This window comes from Tenrec ecaudatus, chromosome 12 (assembly GCF_050624435.1).
Source record: "Tenrec ecaudatus isolate mTenEca1 chromosome 12, mTenEca1.hap1, whole genome shotgun sequence".
Lineage (NCBI taxonomy): Eukaryota > Metazoa > Chordata > Mammalia > Afrosoricida > Tenrecidae > Tenrec > Tenrec ecaudatus.
In genome coordinates, this window is record NC_134541.1 from 37087832 (window position 1) to 37108138 (window position 20307).

Here is a 20307-nt window from a genome sequence, read left to right on the forward strand (position 1 = left end):
CTGTGGAAGAAAGGTGTGGCTTTCTACTCCTGTTAACAGTTATAGTTTTGGAAACCCACAAGGCAGTTCTAGCCTGTCTAATAGGGTCACTAAAGGTCAAAATCAGCTCAATGGTAGCGAGAATTTGAGTGAATTGTGAGTGGAGGAAACTGTATAGGAAAAGCAGAGGTAAGAGAGAATAAGCATAGAGTATTTTTTATGAAAAATAATTGTCAATGTGGAGGTTAGGGGATAGTGATGAGGGATGTTTTAGGAACCCTCTAACAAGTTTGAGTTTCAGTTCGAAGGCAAAGGGGTGGTGTGATCAAATGTTCAGTTTTTCAAAGATCACTTTGGTTGGAAGGGAGATGGGTGGGCAATTGACAAGCTGTTGTCATCCAGGTGGCAGATATTGGTGGGCTGTGGGAAGTGGCAGCGAGGATGAAGCTACAGAGTAGTCACTAGAAGTTTAAGAGAGAGGAGCAAACGGAGAGGATAGGATGGACATTGTAGATGGGAGCAAGGGGTTTGTTCTTTTGGCTTTGAACATTTGGCTTTAACGAGTAAATGTACCAACTTCCTTTGACAGGAAACAATGGAGTAGCACAAGGCTGGTTGGGAGGTAGGAGAAGATGCTTAGTGCCATTTAGGGGCAGGTTGAGTTCAAGGTGTCTGAAGGATATGTTGATGGGATCTCAGGAGAGGTCTTGGCACAGAGGTTTGGGAACCTCTAGTTCAGATCCAAAACCAAACTCACTGCCATGGAGTCAATGCTGACTCATAGCAATGACACCCCCCCCGCCCCCGCCCCCACCTGTGGGTTTCTGAGACTGTAACTGTTTATAGGAGTAGAAAGCCCAGTCTCTCTCTCCCATTAGTGTAGCAGTAGTGCCAACCGTGGATTTGAGACCGAACCTAATAGCCCCCCACACAGAAGGGAAAGAAGAGAAATAGGATTCTGCATCAGTTGTCAGAGAGAAAAGAGGAAAACGGGGAGACCGTAGCATGGGAATCAAAGGAGAGAGATTTCAGAGCGAAGGCGTGATCAACAACGTTGAATCCCGTTAAAGTCGGTGAAAGCACAGACACTCAAAGTGAGGGGCATCCTACCTGACTTCATCTCTTAACACAGGCCAACATGAAGAACAAAGAATGACTCAACATGGTTCCAGATTAAATGCGACTAATGGGACAAAACAGCTGGAGATGGGATTTTCTTTTGCTATAAATTTTATCATTTTAAAAGTTGCATAACAATTCAAAAAATTATTTTAGTGAGTTTGTCACGTTCCCATAAACAATATTAAGGAATATAACTTAATGTCATTCAGGTCTTACATAATTACAATTGATTATGTAAGTTATGGAAGAGTGAGATGGGTTGCTGGTTTTGTTCGCTGCTTTCAGTTCCATTCTAATTTCCAGCAAGCTTATGTACAATAGAATGCAATGCTGCCTGGGCCTGTACCGTGCTCAGATCCTGCCTGTCTGTGTTTGAGCCCACTGTTACAGCCAGGGTGAGACTCTGCCTTGTCTCTCTGTCTCTTTCTCCCCCAATCTTCTACCTTGCCAGCATAACATTTTCCTCCAGGAACTGGTCCCTCTTACTAAAATGCCGAAAGTATGAGGTGAGTCTTCCCAAACTTCTTCCTTAGGAGCAATCTGGTTGTACTTCTTCCAAGACAGATTTGTTCATTACTTGGATAGTCTGTGGTCTATTAATGAGCTATACTAAATTCTTAAGGGCCCTGGTGGTGCAGTGGGTTTCTCACTGGTCTGCTCTCTGGATGAACCCACAGGCCTCTCTGTGTTAGAAGGACAAGGCTTCTGCTCCTGTAAAGATTTATACCCTTCAACCCCCTCGGGGCAGTTCTGATATACTTGATGGCAGTGATTTTTTTAGTATAATAGATTTCTCTCTCTCTCTCTCTCTCTCTCTTTCTCTCTCTCCCTTTCTCTTTCTCTCTCTCCCCTTGAATCCATGCTGACTCATAGTGACCCTGTAGGACAGGGTAGGTAGAACTGCCCTTGTGATACCGGAATAGAAAGTTCCTTCTTTCTTCCAACAAATTAATAAACTATTGTAAATGAAAATATGTTAAAAGCCAAAACTATGTCTTTTATTAATGCTATCCTAACAGAAACATCTCAAGTGGCTGGCTTTAACAAACTGAAATCTATTTTCTCACAGTTTAGGAGCCTAGAAGTCTGAGTTCAGAGCTCTAAGGGAAACCATTCTCCTTTGTCAGATCTGGAAGAAGACCCTTGAGTCCTCAGCTTCTGCGTCCTGGTTCTCTGGAGATCTCCATATGGAGTGGTATCTGTTTGCATCTTTTTCAGGAGCCCTGGTGATGCTACGGGTTAAGCATTTTGAGGCTAACCACCACCACCAGCAGCTACTCGACAGGAGACTGATGAGGCTGTTTGTTACCGTGTAGATCTACAGTCTCAGAAACCCTAAAGGGCAGTTCTTCTCCATCCTAAGAGTAGGAATTGACTGGATGTGAATATTTTTCTCTCTCTGATTAACTGCTTTGCTAATCTCTTTTTTATATCTCAATAGCGATTGCTCAAACTACCTGGTACACTACTCCTGCTTCATTAACATAGCAAAGACAGCCTACTTCCAAATGGGATTATAATAACAGGCATAGATGTTAGGATTTACAACACATTTTTTGGGGGGGTGGAGTGGGGGATAACTCAAACCCTAACAATTACCAGTGCTACAAACTGCAAAAGGAAATTTACCGTTGCTGTGCCAAGTTTGCCTGAAGGTGAAGGAACATGCTTCACTTCTAATTTTATTTTTAAATTTGTTTTCATAAGGTCACAGAATCTCCCGTGTGGTCTTAAACTCACAGACGCTGACATGGTAAACCAAATCTCAGTGGATTCCGACTCACAGTGGCTCTGCAGGTCATGGTAGAGTTGCCCCTTGGGGAGTGGCTGGTAGGTTCAAACCGCGGACCCTTTGGTTAACAGCTCAGCACTCTAGCCACTGCACCACCAGGGCTCCTTATCTCAAGTGCAGCTGTCCTAATCTTTAGGACATTTTGAGTGTTTTAATATGCAGACATTTTAATTTTTCACATTTTCAATATTTTTAGTGTTCCCATAGCATTGATCAATCACACACACATCAGCAAACTGCCTCAAGAACAGAGGTTCTCAACCTGTGGGTGGCGACCCCCGTGGAGGTGGAACAACCCTGTCACAGGAGTTGCCGAAGACCATCAGAAAACACATAAATATTTCACAATAAATAATTGCATGCCGTTTTGTGATTAATCACTAAGTTTTGTTTAATTTGTAACAATGAAAATAAACATCCTTCATATGTATTTACATGACGATTCATAACAGTAGCAAAATTACAGTGATGTAGTAGCAACGAAAATAATTTTATGGCTGGGGGGTCACCACCACATGAGGAACTGTATGAAAGGGTCGCGGCATCGGGAAGGTGGAGAACCACGGCTCTAGAAACAATGCCCTCAGTCAAGATGGCGGCGGCAGCCTTCCACTGCCCTACGTGCCCTTAGCAAAGATGGTTCCAGTGACTTCCCTGCACACCTGACGTTTCCCAGAGCAAAGACCACGCCATCACTTCCGGCTTCCGGGCCGCTGCTGCTACCGGTGGTGAGTGCAAATGGGGCAGGTCTACACCTTTCTCCGCCAGATTTTCCGCTCGACCCAGTAGCACCGGGGACAAGGCGGGGCTGTGGGTCGTTCCAGGGCGTCCCGTCATTCTTTGACAACGTGGAGGTTTGGGCGGCTTGCCCTGACACCCCCTGTCATTCTTATCCCTCAAACCGTGGTCTTGGCAGCCTGTTTGGGGCAATGTTTGCAGGCCTGGGGACTGGATGGACTACAACTCCTGTTTTAAAAATAGCTTTCCCAAAAGATATTTACATAGCATATAATTAACCATGTAAAGTGTATAATTCAGTGACATTCATCATCCATGACCATTAATACTGTGCAGTCACTCCCTTAACCCCACTAGCACCCGCTCCTCCCTCAACTCCCTGGCAACCAGTAGTCCGCCTCCATGGGATGGCTTTCCTTGGACCTTTTATACAAATGGTAGCCCACGACGCTGGGCTGTTAATCCAACGATGTTCATGGGGAAAAGATGCGTCACTGCCATTGAGTAGAAATAGGGGCAGAGCTGCCCGGAGGGGTTCTGAGACTGACTCTTTACAAGAGTAGAAAGCCTCCTCTTCGTTCTGGGGAGTGGCCGGTGGTTTCCAACCGCTGACCTTGCAGTTAGCAAGCAGCCCAAGGCATAACCACTATGCTGCCAGGGCTCCTCCTTGGAAAATGCCGTGAGCAGCTCATATAAGATGATCAACTAGATGGCAACAGGTTTCTTTAACTTAGCATTTTTCTATTGTAGTATATATAAATTTATTTGTCCATTTACTAGTACATTTTTTGGTTATTGAGAAAGATTCCATTTTACAGAGATGCCATGTTTTATGTATCGGTCGATGGGCATTTGGATTTTTTCTGCTTGTGGCTAGTATAAATGATGCTGCTGTGAACACTCTGGTTCAACTTTTGTCTGTTCATAATATTTGCTTCTTTGAGGTGCAGAAGTAAAATTGCTAGATCATGTGGGAATTCTGTGTTTTGCATTTTGAGGAGCTGTCAGCTTGCTCCCACAGTGACTGCACCACCAGCAGAAATGGGTGGGGATTCCAGTTTTCCCACACCCTCATCTAAGGTTGTTACTGTCTTTGCTTTTGGTGATGGCCATGCTAGTGGTAATGAAGTGTTACCTTATTGTGATTTCCTTAACAACTAACACTGCTAAGTGTCTTTTCATGTACTTGTTGAACATTTGTGTTTCTTTTTTGGAGAACTGTCTACTTAGATACTTTACATTTTAAAATTATGTTATTTTTCTTTATTAATAAGTTCTAATAGTTCTTTATTTTTTATTCTGTATACAGGTCATTTATCAGTCATATGATTTGCAAATATTTTCTCTCAGCCTGTAGCTCTTTTCACTGTTTGGTGGTATTATTTATAACACAGAAGTTTTTATTTTTGATGAATCCACTTTATTTTGTTGTTGTTGCATGTGCTTTTTCTGTTGTACCCAAGAAGTCATTGCCAAACCCATGCTACTAAGTTTTATCACTATATTTTCTTTGAAGACTTTTATGATTTTAGTTCTTAAACTCATATATTTGACCCATTTTGACTTAATTTTTGTTTATCATATGAGATGAGGGTCCAACTTTACTCTTCTGATTGAGATATTCAATCATTTTCAGACCACTTGTTAAAAGGACTACTCTTGCCCCATGGAATGTTTTGACACCTTTGTGGAAAATTAACCAACCATGAACATGAGGGCTTATTTCTCAACTCTTAATTCTATTCCAATTAAGACTGCTAAAAGTAAAACTAATCCGTCTTGAGAGAAGTATGGCCTAAGTGTCCCTTAAAGGCTAGGATGCTGAGACTTCATTTTACATACTTTGGACATGTTGTCAGGAGAAACCCGTTCCTGGGGAAGGATACCGTGTTTGGTAAAGCAGACGGGTAGCAAAGGAGAGGAAGACCCTTTAGGAGATGGATGGTTGAAACAATAGGAACAATTGTGAGGTTGGCACCAGACCAGCTTGTGTTTCCTTCTGCTGTTCATAAGGTTGCTGTGGTCAGAAATGACTCAATGGCATCTAACAACAACAACATCTATTGCTCCTTATGTTTGTGCCACATAGTCCTGGTTATTGTAGCTTGATAATAAGTTTTGAAATTGGGATGTGTGAGTCCTTCAACTTTGTTATTTTTCAAAAATGTTTTGCCTATTCTGGGCCCCTTGCATTTCCTTAAGATTAAAAAAAATCAATTTTATAATATCCATAAAAAAGGCAACTGGAATTTTGCTAAGAATCGCCTTGATCTGTAGATCAAGTTCATGCATATTAATAATTTTAAATCTTCCATCTATGAGCAGGAGCTATTTTTGTATTTATTTAGGGCCTCTTTAATTTCTTTTAGTAGTGTTATATAGTTTGCAAAACATAAATCTTGTACTTATTTTGTTAAATTTATTTCCAAGCATTTTATTCTTTTTGATACAATTCTGTAAGAAATTGGTTTCTTAATTTTATTTTCAGATGGTCCATTACTGTGTGTATATATAAATATATTTGATCTTAAAAATATAAAATTGGGGAGGGAGGGGGGAAATGAGGAGCTGATACCAAGGGCTCAAGTAGAAAGCAAATGTTTTGAGAATGATGGTGGCAACAAATGTGCTTGACACAATGGATGTATGTATGGATTGTGATAAAGAGTTGTACAAGCCCCAAATAAAATTATTAAATTAAAATATATATAATTGATTTTATATTCTGCAACCTTGCTGAATTCATTTATTGGTTCTAGTCTTTTTTGTGGTACTGAATTCTTCAAATATTTCAGATTCTCAGAGTATTTACTTATTATTCTCAGATTCTTCACCAAATACAAGTGTCAAAAAGATACAACCTTGATACATACGTTTTCTTGTTTTAAACCATGCATATTCCCTTGTGGTTGAATGTCTGTCTCTTGGATTATGGTACAGGATTGTGCAGTGTTTTGTTTTGTGGTACATCGGGTTGCTTATGCATTGGCACTGACTACACAGCACCTAACATCCACAACAATCTGGATTATGAACAGTTCTTCATGAGCTCTCACTCATGCTCACTGCCATCAAGTCAATGCCAACTCATAATGAGACCCTATAGGACAGGGTAGAACTGCCCCCGTAAGTTTCTGAGACTGTAACTCTTCACAGAAGTAGAAAGCTTCCTCTTTCTCCTGAAGAGCAGCTGGTGGTTTCAAACAGCTGACCTTGTAGTTAGCAAGCCAACACATAGCTACTACACAACCAGGGCTCATCTCTATATGAGCAAGTGTTCTGAAATTCCCTATATATTTTTTAATGTTATCAATATTTGTTATGATTCATACAGTAGAGTGCCATTGCATAGTTAATGAAACACCCGGAACCATCGTTCTGGAATTCTCTGCTTTTAGCTAAGATCCAGCTAGCATCAACAAGGCTATCCCTTTGCCCATATCCTTTACTTTATTTGCGTGTGAGATTAACTATATTGTTTGATAATTTCCACATTCAGGTGGATTGATTCTTTGACATGGGTGATCTCAGACATGGATCTCTTCAGTTAACTCGACCATATAACTGTTTCCCAAAGTTCTTTGGACCGGTGAATGCTTCCAGCTTTGTAACTGTTTACTGAAACATCGGAATTGGCATCTATCAATTCCTAGAGATTTTTTTGTTTTTACCTTCGGTGCACTTTGGCTTGGCTCCAGTATCATTAGTTCTCGATCATACGCTGTCGTGTGAAATGATTGAATGTCCTCCAATTCTTTTTGATACAGTGATTGCATGATCCTACCATATTCTTTTGATATTTCCTGTGGTGCTCAATATTTTGTCCATAGAACCATTCATTATTTTAGCCCAGGACTTGCATTCCCCGCCCCCCCTAGTTCTTACAGCTTGAGAAATACCTTTTGGTTTTGTAACTCCAGTATTATTTTTACAATAATATTCTACTTTGTCTTCCTAAGCTACTCCTTGTAAACTTCTCATCTCTTTTACTTCAGCATTTCTTCCTTTAACTTTATCAAATCTATATTTCATTATCAAGATTTAGAGTTTCTTCTAACATACTTTTTTTCTTCTCCCCCCTTTTCTGTGCCCTGGCAGCGTGGTGGGTTATGTGTTGGACTCCTCACCACAAGGTCAGCTGTTCAAACCACCAGCTACTCTGAGGGGAAAAGATGCTTCTTGCTCCCATAAAGATTTACATTCTCAGAAACCCACAGGGGCAGTTCCACTCTGTTCTTTAGAGTCCATAAGTGTTTGAAGAGACTGATGGCCATGAGGGTTTTTTTGTTTGCTTGGTCTTTTAAATGTATTTTTGCTTTCTTCATGTATGATGTACTTGATGACATCCTTCGACTCATCTGATTTGGGGTCATTAGTGCTCAATGTGTCCAATCTATTCTTGGGATGGTCTCTGAATTCAAGTAGGATGTACTCAAGTTTGTACTCTATCTCTTGTGGACTTATAACTTTCTTCAACTTCAACTTGAACTTCAACATGAGCAATTGATGTTCTTTAAGCAGCATACAGACTGGATGATGACACAACTTTGTATGCTGAAAGTGAAGAGGACTTGAGAAGCACTTACTGATGAAGATAAAAGACTGCCTTCACTGTGGATTACAACTTAACATTTAAAAAAAAGAGTCCTCAACTAGACTATAAATAATCTCATGCTAAATGGGGAAAATATTGAAATTGTCAATTATTTCATTTTACTTGGATGCATAATAACTGTTATAGAAACAGTCAAGAAATCAGATAATGTATTGTGCTGGGCAAATCTGTTGCACCGACTTCTTTAAAGTGTTAAAATGCAAAGATGTCACCTTGTGGTTAAGGTCCTCCTGACCCAAGCTATGGAATTTCATTAGTCTCAGAGGCATGTGATGCTAGACAGTAAATAAAGAAGATATATTTCAATCGTAGTGCAGAATATTGAATATACTGTGGGCTGCAAAACAACAAGCAAGTCTGTCTCAGAGGAAGTACAGCTAGAAGGTTCCTTAGAAGTCAGCATGGCAACACTTCATGTCACATACCTTGGACCCATCAGGAAAAGGTAGTCCAGTCCCGGGAAAAGAACATCCTGCTTGATAGAGAGTCAGTGAAAAAGAGGAAGATTCTCAAAGGGATGAATTGACACCATGGCTGCAACAAGGGCAGGCACACAGCCCTGGCTGTGAGGATGGCATCACATTGGTCTGTGTTTCAGCCCTGGTACACAGTGTTGTTATGAGTTAGGGCCAACTTGATGTTACCCAACAACAATGGTGCTTTCAGTGGGTTATGTAGAATGTTCTATGTTCCAGATTAATGTCATCTACAAATAGAAATCGTTCTACATTTTTTTTCTAATCCAGGTGCCTTTGATTTTCTTGCCTAATTTCCCTGCCTAGGAGTCTTGCATGGCATAGTGAGTAGTTGAGTTGCTATCTATAAGATCAGCAATTTGAAAACAAATCGCCCTTTGAGAAAACAATGAAGCTTTCCACTCCCCTAAAGACTTATAGTTCTACAACAATGAGTAAGAGAAGAAAATGTTCTGAAACAGATTGTGGTAATGATTGCACAAATATTTTTTAATCATTTTATTGAGGGCGCATACAGCTCTTATCACAATCCATCCATCCATCCATTGGGTCAAGCACATTTGTTGCCATCATCATTCTCAAAACATTTGCTTTCTACATGAGGCCTTGGTGTCAGCTCCTCATTTTCCACCTCCCTCCCTGTTCCCTCCAACAAATCTTAATAGGAGAGAACAATTAAATTGTATGATGTGTGAAGTGTGTGCCAATAAAACCATTGAGGAAAAAAAGAGATTTGTGATTCTAGAACCCACAATTGGTAGTGGTACTCTACCCTGTAGGGTCATTGTGAGCTGGAATTGACTGGATGGCCGTGAAGTGGGGTTTTGTTGTGTTTTCAATTTCCCTGTCGAAAGTCTCCAGTACAATGATCAACGGTAGTGGTGACAGTGAATGTCCTTATCTTAGTTCTGAGTTTAGGAAACATTCGGTGATTTATCACTATGTGACCATGGCTGTAAGTTTTGTGTAATGCTTTCTGAGGTTGAGGAAGTTCCCTTCCTTTTCTGGTTTGTTGAGTGTTTTGATCCTGGAAGTGCTTAACTTTGTCAAATGCTCCGCTCCCTCTCACCACACCCCCGCCCAATTTATCATGGCTTTTTGCCTTTAGTCTATTAATGTAATGTGTATCAGATCATGTAGTTTTGGTCTTTAATCTGTTAATGTAATGCCTATGGGTTAGGCAAAAAGCATTGCTACAGAAATCACAGAAACCTTGATTAAGCAAAACCCTCATAGTGCGAAGCTAGTGTTTTCTTTGCATATCCTCCTATACACTTCTGAAGATTGCGTTTCGGTCTCTCTGTTCACCAGAGAATTATGTACTCTTTGATTTACACCACATCCAAATTATCTTTGAGGGACTTCATTTGTTCCTTTTAAATGTGCTTTGAGTTCGGAGGGCAAAAAAGAAGTCTAAAGGGCTCAGAGCAAAGCTATAGGGGGATAGGGTTGTGGGTTGTATTTCCCAACAGAACTCTTATAGCACCATCCTGGTACTTTCAAAGAATGAGCAGGTGCACTGTCATAATGGAAAGGGGCAGGAGCCTGGCTGTGCTGTGATGGATCCTTTCTATATGACCTTTTCACCATGGTCTTGTCATTCCCATCAAATTGGGATTATGCAAACAAGGTGCTTGTAGCCTATCAGAGGGAGTAGATAGCATGCTAATAAGGGATATGGCACCCTTTGGGGGTGGCATCATTGCCAATAAAGTGTATGGAACCCTAAGGAAGGGGTTGCTCAGTTTTGACATCATACTAGGCAAAAAGTGAGCCGCCTCAAAGATTTAATGAGACACTTCACCAGCACCACCAAGAAGAGATGGGAACTGAGTGTGTCCTTTGGATTCAGGGCCCCTTCACTAAAAAGTACTTAAACCAGAAACAGATAGAAATATGATATGGAGAAATCAAGAGATGAAACAATGGCAGGAGAGGCAGCACAACCAGAGGACCCATACGAGACAGCGTAGTGGGCTTTCTGACCTAAGGAGAGAGAAGCCTGGGTGTCTTTACACAGGAAGCTTATTGGCAGAATGTAGCATCTCGGGGCACTTGGTGAAGGTTTGTTTACTAATCCACGGAGCTACAGAGCTGAGTGCCTTCAGGCTGAGCTCATGGATGGAATGGGGTTCCTTTGAGCAGGTAACCTACAGGCCTAAAGAACATTGTAACAGTTGCCCAACAGGATAGAAGCTGGATCAGCCCCAGAGGACCAAGGAAAGGGCTGTATATGGGTTTGACTAAGAAGCTGTCCTGACCAAAGAACTGTGTCCCAATCCTGAATTGTAACCTGTTACTTCCAGTGTTAGCCTGTGTTCTCTAGAGAAGCAAACCAGAGATACATGCCCATACATATGAAGAAAGAAATTTGTATCAAGAAAGGAGCTTACACAGTTGTAGAAGTGGGTAAGTTTAGTTGAGTTCAAGTCCAAAGGTCAGATATGAATTGAAGGTTTTTCCTGGCTCTCCTAGTTGCCAGGACTGCCAAACCAGGAAGTAAGAAGATAAACCAAGAAGCAGGAAGACCATGGATGGCAGATCCAGAGGCGAATGAGGCCAAGATCGGCAGATCAAATGACATGTTCTGATGACGTCTAGGATCGGCAGGCAATATGGCAGGCCATTGATTCAAGTCCAACGAACCAGAGGGTGAAGTGCCAGGTATAGTGTACAAACCAGCAAAAAATGAAGAAGCTCTCCACAGCACCTACTTATGTGTGAAGTAGGCCAGAGCCCTGAGGAAACATTGACAGGACTGTGACTTGAGTCAAGGGTTACTCCCCACCCTAATCTCCCCTCAACTGCTTGACTGCTCAAAGCAGACTCCATCATGGAGTTGCTTACATTATATTGGATCGCAGCATGGGGAAGACCACACCTGCCAAACTACTGAGAATCCTGATGCCACCAAGATGACACAACACCTAACCATCACACTTCCCTAATAAACCCCAAGATGGTGAGTATTGTGTGTGAGCTCTGTGTGGCCATGGCAACTAACTGTTTAACCCAGTTGGGAGGGCCAGTGGGTGTCAGAAATGGGTGTCAAGAGGTATGCTTGATCATCTCTTCATAAGAATCAGCCTTGGGCTGAGGCTGATGGCAATTCTTCCTCACCCTTCCTGTGATTAGAGGAGGACGGATACCACCGTGCTATTTTCACAGAGACTCGGGCGCACTTTGCTAGATAAAGCGACAGCTGCCCTGTTGTGAGGAGCACAGAGGGTGTGGTCCTTACGTGTTGGGCTGAGAGCCACAAAGTTGGCAGTTCGAGACCACCAGCCTCTCTGAAGGAGAAAGATGGAGAGGGAACTTGTAATCCCAGGACATCTTATATTCTCCAGTATGGAAAAAGAATGGCCAGGCTGGGTAGGAAAAGCCATTTCAACCACAGAGCGGAAAGGACTGGCACTTTTCCAGACAGATGAAAGAACTGCCTTTGGCTTGCCAGTACCAGTGTCGCAGACCTCAAGGAAGGATCTCCTTGGCCCCATTGCTTGTCTTCTTCACACCGCGCTCACTGGAACCTGAATAGTCTGTCTTGTACACACAGATAGGAACCTGTCTTCTCTTCCGGGCTCTTTCTGGCCCTGTGCCCAGCCTGGAACTTATCTGGCATTTAACATAAGTGATTCGGAAAGAATAGATGGATCTTGCATCAGTGTGCTTCTGTTTTCAGAAGGGGCTCTTTCTGTGGCCCTAACTAGTGACATCCTCCGCTGGCTTCGAGCCTCCCCTGCCTTGTCACTCACTGGTAGGTAACCTGAGGTGAGGAGGCGGTGGCGTGGGCGCTCGAGGTGTTTGCTGAAATGTCAGGCTTGGTTGGCTAATGTAGTGCCTGCGAAAGACAGGATGTTCTTGCTTCTCGGGGAACCTTGGACACTGCAGTCCTCTCAAGAGCAATCAGCTGCTATCTTGGCACACTCACTGCCCGAGGGAATGTCCACCGCAGCATGTGACATGGTGTCCTTAAGCAACAAGGGTCTCACTGGGTTCATGGCTGAAGTGTTGTCATACGCTCCCCTCTGTGCCTGAGCGGGTGGTCGATTTCTCTGCAGCCTTGATGCTGTACACACTCGGAAGGCTGGGGGCCTGGCGGGCCTGGGAGTTTGGCTCCCCCCTCGATGGGCTGCTCTCTAGCTCGGCTACCTTGGGTGAGTGAGTCTCTTTCTCCGGGAGTCGGTGCCTGCCTGAAATGAGGACCATAACAGGATTACGTGCGTTCCGGGTGATTGCCCACAAGCTCTTAGCACAGAGTCTCCCATCCAGCAAGCACTCAGAGAAATGTCCACTGCTCTTCGTGTGGGTTCAGTGGTAGATTTGGCCCCTGCTGTGTGGGAGACGTAGGTTGGATTCCCAGCCAGTGGGCCTCCAGTGCCGGAAGCAGCCATCTCCGGGTGGAGGCTTGGGTGTTTGTATGTATCATGCAGACCGGGTTTCAGTGGAACTTCTAAGGCTAGGAATTAATCTCAAATCTGCAGTCGAAAACCTTTTGGTGTGTGGCCATATGAGTCACAGTGGTTGGATTTGCATCCAATCATGGAGGTGGCAGAGGAACGGGCAGCATTTTGTCCCAGTGGATGCGGGGCCAGCGTGGGTCAGGGGCCGACTCGTGACAGCTCTTGACAACGCTGACTGCTGTTCTCTTTGCGGTCCTCTGAACTCTTTCACTTGCGTCTGGCTTGGGATCTTTCACGTGCTGACTGGTATTTTAACAGCGGCATCCCATGCTGCTGGGTCAATTCCTGCTCACAGTGACCTTACAGAGGGCTTTCTGTAAGGGACTCCCTAAAGGCCCATAGGAGTTCCCTCCATAGGGGCTCCCAAGTATCTTGACAGCCTCACAAGGTAGTGAATATTCATGGAAGCCAAGAGCCTCAACTTCCTCCCGAGGAATGCCTCTGGGTTTGAACTGCCAATTTGGGGGCCTAGGAGTGCAGTGCTTACCCCAAAATAGGATTGGATAGTGTGGAATCCTGCTCTCTCCCCAAGCCCGCCCCTTCTTCAGTTTGGCTGTTAGCACAGACCGGCCACTGAAGCTAGAGGCCTACCTCAGTGGCTCTCAGCTTCTCTTTAATCCCCGTATCCATGAAGTTCTGCTCATGTTAGTTCCTAAACAGGTTTGTCATCTGTCCCTTACTCTTGATTCTTAATGTCCTGCTGTAGTTTACTCGAATGCCAATCATTCTTCGGACTATCTGCTGCCAGACGGCTCCCAACAAACCCACGACCACACAGTAACCCCGTTCATGCAGTCGCACTGGACTTTATAGGGTTTTCATTACTGGGACCCTTCAGAAACCAACCAACAGGCCTTTCATTCTAGATGGCTTGAAACTGCCTACTTTTAAACTAGCAGGCGAATGCTTAACTGTCTGTAATACCTAAGGACTCCTGTTGCCAGGCTTAGGCTCTGCCAACCCACCTGCCCTTCACAGGCTAAATCCGAACATGTAGCTCCTCTGTGTGGTGCCTGGTAGCATGGTATTCAAGATGCTTAGTGAGGGCTACATGGCTTAATGATGATGACCACTTCTGGGGCGGCATCTCCCCAGCCCATCGTTATCTCTTAGAGAGACCTGGGTGCCCCGCGCAGAGGCTCCTATAGATGTGCACGGGCCCAGGAAGTATGCAGACACTGGGCCCTAGAAGCTGTTGTGGAGGTCTCTAGGGCTCAGCTTTCAGGACCCCGGGTGGAGTAGTGAGTTTGTATTGGGCTACTAACCACAAAATCAGCATTTTGAAATCACTAGCCACTCCTCCGGAGACAGACTGAGCTTTCCAGGGCCGTGAACAGTTACAGTCTTGGGTTTATATAATCTTGGGTACACAAGCCAAGGTAAGCACATATGTAACAGGAAGGGGACAGGACAGGGATGAACTAGGGGTATGCATGCAATAGGAAGGGGAGCTGTTAGAGGCATACATGTAACAGGACGGTACAGGCGTAACAAGAAGAGTGGGCTTTAGAGTCAATATGGCAGCCTAACCTTGTTCATCCCTGAGCTGGCTTGACCTTAGGTGTCTTTGAACTCTTCTCCAGGGAAATAATCTATGCTCCTTCTCAGAGGGGGTGGGCCATACTTCGGGTGGGACAGACAATAGGGTCTGGTTGCTTTTGATGGCAGACCACCATCAGGCAGACAGCCTTCAAGCCATTGACCTCCAAGTGTATAGTAAGCGACCCTGTTTTCAAGCAGCACCTTAAATTGGCTTTATTATTGGGGGGGGGGCATTGAGGGGAATGGATTTTACTTAAAAGAATGTGACTTGAACACATGTCCAACTTATGGAAGGGAAGGTTCCCTCCATGGGAACCCCATCCTTCCAGACCCCTTAATGTATGAATGTTGAGTTTGTCCACATACTCTCTCTTCCCGGGACTGTACCCACAAGTGAGTTTGCTTATTTGTTTGTGTTTTGCTTTGGGGCTCAGCTTAGAAGTTGAGGCTCCATGTTGTTGACAGAAGTCAGGTCTTGCTGTCCTTCCCAGAAAAGTTCTGAAGGAGACGCGGTGACTGTGAAACCAACCAGCCAACACCCTCCTCCAGTTACTCACGGCACAAGCTCACACTTCAAACTCCTGACACGCTGTGCCAACAGGTATATATCCAAGCTGGTTTCTTCTGGGCTCCTGCTGACCTCGAGCCTGCCCTGTCCTGTGCCTGGGGTAGTCTCCTCCAGAAAGCTTGCCTAGGCCTACCCACCACCCCTTTTGGGCTCCCCTCTGTTTTGACTCATTGTATTAAGTGAAATGTCCCTGTGTTTGATCCCTCCCAAATGGTGTGCTTCTTAAGAGAAGGCACACGTGTGTGTGCACCAGGCCAGGCTGGATAAATCGATGACTGAAAGCATGTATGAATAGCTCAGAAAGAAGGTGGAAATCACTTGTGATCTCACTACCTACCTATCAAAACACTCAGTACCATTAAGTCTGTGCCGACTTGTAAACACCCCCCCACCCACCCCCACCCCACCCCCATAGAGCAGGGTCGACTGCTCCTGTCTCCCAAGGGGGAACCGTTTACAGGAACAGAAAGCCTGCAGCCAGAGAAAATGATTTGGGGTCTATAAAGGGGCTTCCAAAAGTTCATGGAAAAATGGAATTGAAAGATAATGGAATTTCCCCGTGAACTTGACGAGGCCCTCTCACCCCTTCCAGACTTTCCCCTGCTAAGTTTATATATTTTCACAGTAGAAAATCTAGATCAACTGGACCTATAATTAAAATAAAAAAGTACTTTGTTGTGTTTGGGGTGAGAGCTTGCACAGTAAATTAGGTCCCCATTGAACAATTTCTACACAGATTATTCAGTGATATTATTTACATTTTTCACAATGGGTCATCATTCTCATTCATTCCATTCTGACTGTATCATATCTAGGACTTTAGCTTACCTGCCACTTACTTTAAATAATTTCGGACTACTTGGTCCTCCTACATTAATTTATTTGTTGTGGCTAAATGAGTTCGTTAGTCATGAGTGGCAGTCTTACTTTTATGATCCAATCTGTTATTGGGCTAACCGGTGACCTGAAGAGATCATTTTAGTTTAAGTTTTAAAGATTATCTCTGAGTGGTAGCTTCAAGGAGTCCTCTAACTGGTTCAGTAAGTGTGGATTTTTTCTCTCTCTCTGATTCAATGAGGATCCATCTACTATGGTCCCAGTCAGATTAGTTAGTAGTGGTAGTTGGGCACCAGGTAGTTCTTCTGGGCGTCTGGTAGATAAGGGCATGGTGCCTGTCAACTACTGGTCTTGGAGATGCTTTCTTTTTCTGAGTCTTTGGTTTCTTTTTTTCTCTGTGTTCCAGATAAGTCGAGTCAAATGTTGTAGATGGCGGCTCGCAAGCTGCTAGGACACTATTGATTACACTGGGATGTAGAACGTATGCTCTGGGAACTCTAGTATGGCAGCAGAGTTGTCCCATGAGTCTGTCTTCAAACACGCCTCCACCCAACCAATATTGTTTGAATATGTCTAAGAAAGATCCGTACCCTCTCTGTGGTATATTATATGCATGGATACACACACATATCTGTATTTAAATATGACAGTAGCTGTTTCTATGGATACATCGTTCCCACATGTTCAGATTCATGTACTTAGGTGCCCACATGCACATTTACTTCACCACACCCTTTTGGGGGGTAGTTGTTTCCAAATTGCATTTGTTATATCCTTTACCAAGACACCTTTTCCTCGTGCGCACGTCATAGGAACTTGAGTCATCTTGATCATGCTGTATGATGATCACCCGTCACCGGAACTAACTAGTGTCTACTCTCTTGAGAGTGCTTCCTGCTCCACCCTCCCCACACCTCTGGTAATGACCCATCGGCATTGGTCTCGGAATACGTATGTCCTCTTAGAAACGTGTGCTCAGACAGTATTGCAGTTGACATATTTCTCTTGCGCGAATGTTCTCCAGATTCATCCACCTTGTCTGATGCCTCAAAGACTCACCGTTATTCTTTATGGTGACACGACACAGGCTTCCGGTGTGTGTGTGTGCCACACTGTGTTCAGCCATTCACCTGTTGACAGGCACTTCGATGGCTCACAGGTGTGTACATGTCTATTCCTGTCACTGCAATTGGATTTCTAGGCTGGCTACCTAGAGGTGGGACTGCTGGATCACAAGGTATTCCGAGCCTTGGGAGGCAGCGCCATACTCTTCTGCACAGTGGCTGTGCCATTCCTGGAGAAGGGGTCCAACCTCCTGGCATTCACGCCCATGCTTGTTTTCTATTTGTTTGTTTGTTTACTTGCTTGCTCACCAGAACCCCTTTTTCAGGGTGAGGGAGTGTTTCACTAGAGTTGTGATTTGCATCGCCGTCATAGCTAATGATTGTGAGCCTCTTTTCAGGTGGTTCTGGGCCGAGTGTCCTATGTGGTGAAGTGCTCGTTTGTGTCCTCTGCCCGTTTTAAATTTGGTTGCTTGCCTTTTTTGTTCAGCTCTTGCTTTAAGACAGTGGTTCTCAACCTTCCTGAGGCCGCGACCCTTTCATACGGTTCCTCATGGTGTGATGACCCAACCAGAACATTATTTTCGTTGCTATTTCATAACTGTCATGTTGCTACTGTTACGAATCGGGGGACCCCTGTGAAAGGGTCATTCGGCCCCTAAAGGGGTCATGACCCGCAGGTTGAGAACCGCTGTTTTAAGACATTTTTGCATTTACAACATCACGAGCATTTTCTCCTCAAACCCGTCCCTCTTGATTAGGTAGAGTGTGGCACACGGGTCTGTGTTGCCCTTGCCCCCTTTTCCTCAGGCAGGCAGCCAGGTGTCTTTCTGTAGCAAGAAGGGGTGATAAACAAATACGACATCGAGAGTAAAGACAAGAGACCACTCATCCTCATCATGGGGGGAAGTGGATTACTCAGCGTTGACCATCATTTGAAATGCAGGGTGCGTGTGAGGACATCAACCCTGGCAGCCTGGCTCTCTGGAGGTCCCTGTGACACAGTGCCTTTTGTTCTAAATGGTGTTCTCTCTTGCTGCGACAGGACTATGGCAGACCAGGAAGCCACTCAGAGCGGCTCTCTGAACCTGCCTTCAGCTTGTGACCTGCGAGACATCTTCCTGCAGACACCCAGCCAGGAGGCCAGCAGCGCGGCTTTCAGTTCTCTGGAAGCCTTTTCTTCGCCTAGTTCCTCTGATGTGGATCCAGGTAAGCAGCCGCGTTTAAAACAAACGGACAGATGCACGGGTAGGGATGCCAAGGTTTGCTTTTCTCTTGTCAAACAGCAGTTTTCTGAGGATGAATTGATTGTCTTGGGTAGGAAAACACCTTACCTCAGCAAAGCTGTGGGCAGAGACTTCAAAGGAAATCTCCCTGGTGTGACATCCACTAGGGGCGGCTTCCTGGTGGCCCTCTTTTTTTTTTTTTTTTTGTCTTGGGTCCCTTTGGGATCTCTGGCAAAACTTCCAGCCACTGGGTACTTTTGGTTCAATCAGGAGAATGTGCAGCTACTTTCTTCTGGTCTTTTAAAATGTCACCAGAAAATGTCAGCATGGGCTCATTATGTGTTACACCCTCAAAACTCACTGCCATCGAGTCGATTCCGACTCATGGCCACCCTACAGGACCCAATGGAACTGCCCCTTTGGGTTTCTGAGACGAAATCTTCACAGGGGTACGAAGCCTACAGGTAATCCATCATATTGGGTCATGAGATTTCCTTTTGTGGATGATTCCCAGGATTTAAGTGACACTTTTCCTAATCTCCATTCCTGTGGTTATGTTAAGGAGACTGAGTGAATGCGGAATGTGTCTTAAATCGATCTCTTTTGAGATATAGAAGGGATTAAAGCGGTGAGCAAAGACATAAGGATATCTTCCCAGAGCCAGCGAGCAGAAGCTGAGGAGAAATGGGCCCTGGCCTAGAGCCATCAAAGAGAAAGTGCTTTCCTCTAGACTAGAGCCGATGCCCTGTACCTGAGCTCTCCGCCTCCTCAGTCTGCGTGAAAATACATGTATGTTTGTTAAAGTGACCACATGTGGGACTTCTGCTCTAGCAACACTGGGCACCTAAGAGGCCATGTTTGGTTGTAATGCTCACCCACCCCTGCCCTGTTCATTACCCAGTCTGCTCCCAGAGGGCACAAGCTGTGAGGCGTGGGGCATGGGTTTGAACCTCTCACCTACAAAATGGCACTAAGAATGCTCTCTGCGTGGAAGGCTCAGCCAGTGAGCCATCGCTATTCCTGTTACCTTCACTGTTGCCGTTATGAAAGAGACCTGGTGGGGTGGTAGACGGTCGGTCACACGCTTCACTGCTAACCCCCCGCCCCCAGTCAATCCTCAATAAAAAGACGAAGCTGTTTGCTCCCCTAAAGATTTGTAGCCTCAGAAATACAAAGGGACAGTTCTCTGTCCTATAGGTTGCTATCAGTCAAAACAGACTCTATGGCCTTGGGTTTGGTTTCAGTATTACGGCTATTGTTATCATGATACATATATATGTAAGTATCATTATAATAGCAAATACATATATACCCAACCCATGGCCATCCTGCCCTTTCTGACACATAGTTACCCTGTATAGGGGTTCTGAGGCGAAGTCTTTATGGGAACAGACAGCTCCGTGTTTAAGGACCGTGCTGTGAACTAAAATATTGGCTGTTCAAACCCGCTCTGTGGGAGGAAGATGTGGTGATCAGTTCCTGTATCGATTACAGCCTGGAGAACCCCGAGAGGCCGTTCTCCATGGGGTTCTCTCTGAGTCAAAATGGATCCGAGAGCACCTGACGGCAGCAGCCATGATAAGGAACCCAGTGGTGGCAGTCGGCATGATGTCTGCTTTTCAGTGTCTTCAAGGAGTCTCGGGGTGAGGGGTAGAAACCAGAAAAAAAATGCTCATTATTTATTTAGTTTAATTTAAGGAGAACCTTTATTAAGGCTTAAAAGAGACAAAGACACAGGCACATCGTCTGGATGAGGGAGGCCATTAGCAGGAAGTTAAAATGGTGTTCCAGGGCTCCTTGAGATACGGAGCTTTTAAAAAAGGCATGGGGCAGGGCCAGGGGGGCAAAGGAGCATGATCACAAAAGCATGATCCCTGGCGGATCAATC

The 20307-nt window shown here is 44.5% G+C and overlaps 1 protein-coding gene across 3 annotated transcripts in view; it reads left to right on the forward strand.

Moving 5' to 3' along the window:
• Positions 1-3535: 3535 nt before the first annotated feature.
• The window catches only part of SHLD1 (shieldin complex subunit 1), a 103322-nt gene continuing 86550 nt past the window's right edge, over positions 3536-20307 (forward strand). Inside the window, exons 1-2 of one of the 3 annotated variants that reach the window (XM_075563975.1) lie at positions 3536-3621; positions 18239-18402. In XM_075563975.1, the coding sequence (XP_075420090.1) occupies positions 18243-18402 (160 nt within the window). In that variant the 5' untranslated portion in view covers positions 3536-3621; positions 18239-18242. Of the gene's footprint in view, positions 3622-11202; positions 11685-18238; positions 18403-20307 lie in introns of those variants that run through there. The other 2 variants (XM_075563976.1, XM_075563977.1) reach the window with 2 other exon arrangements.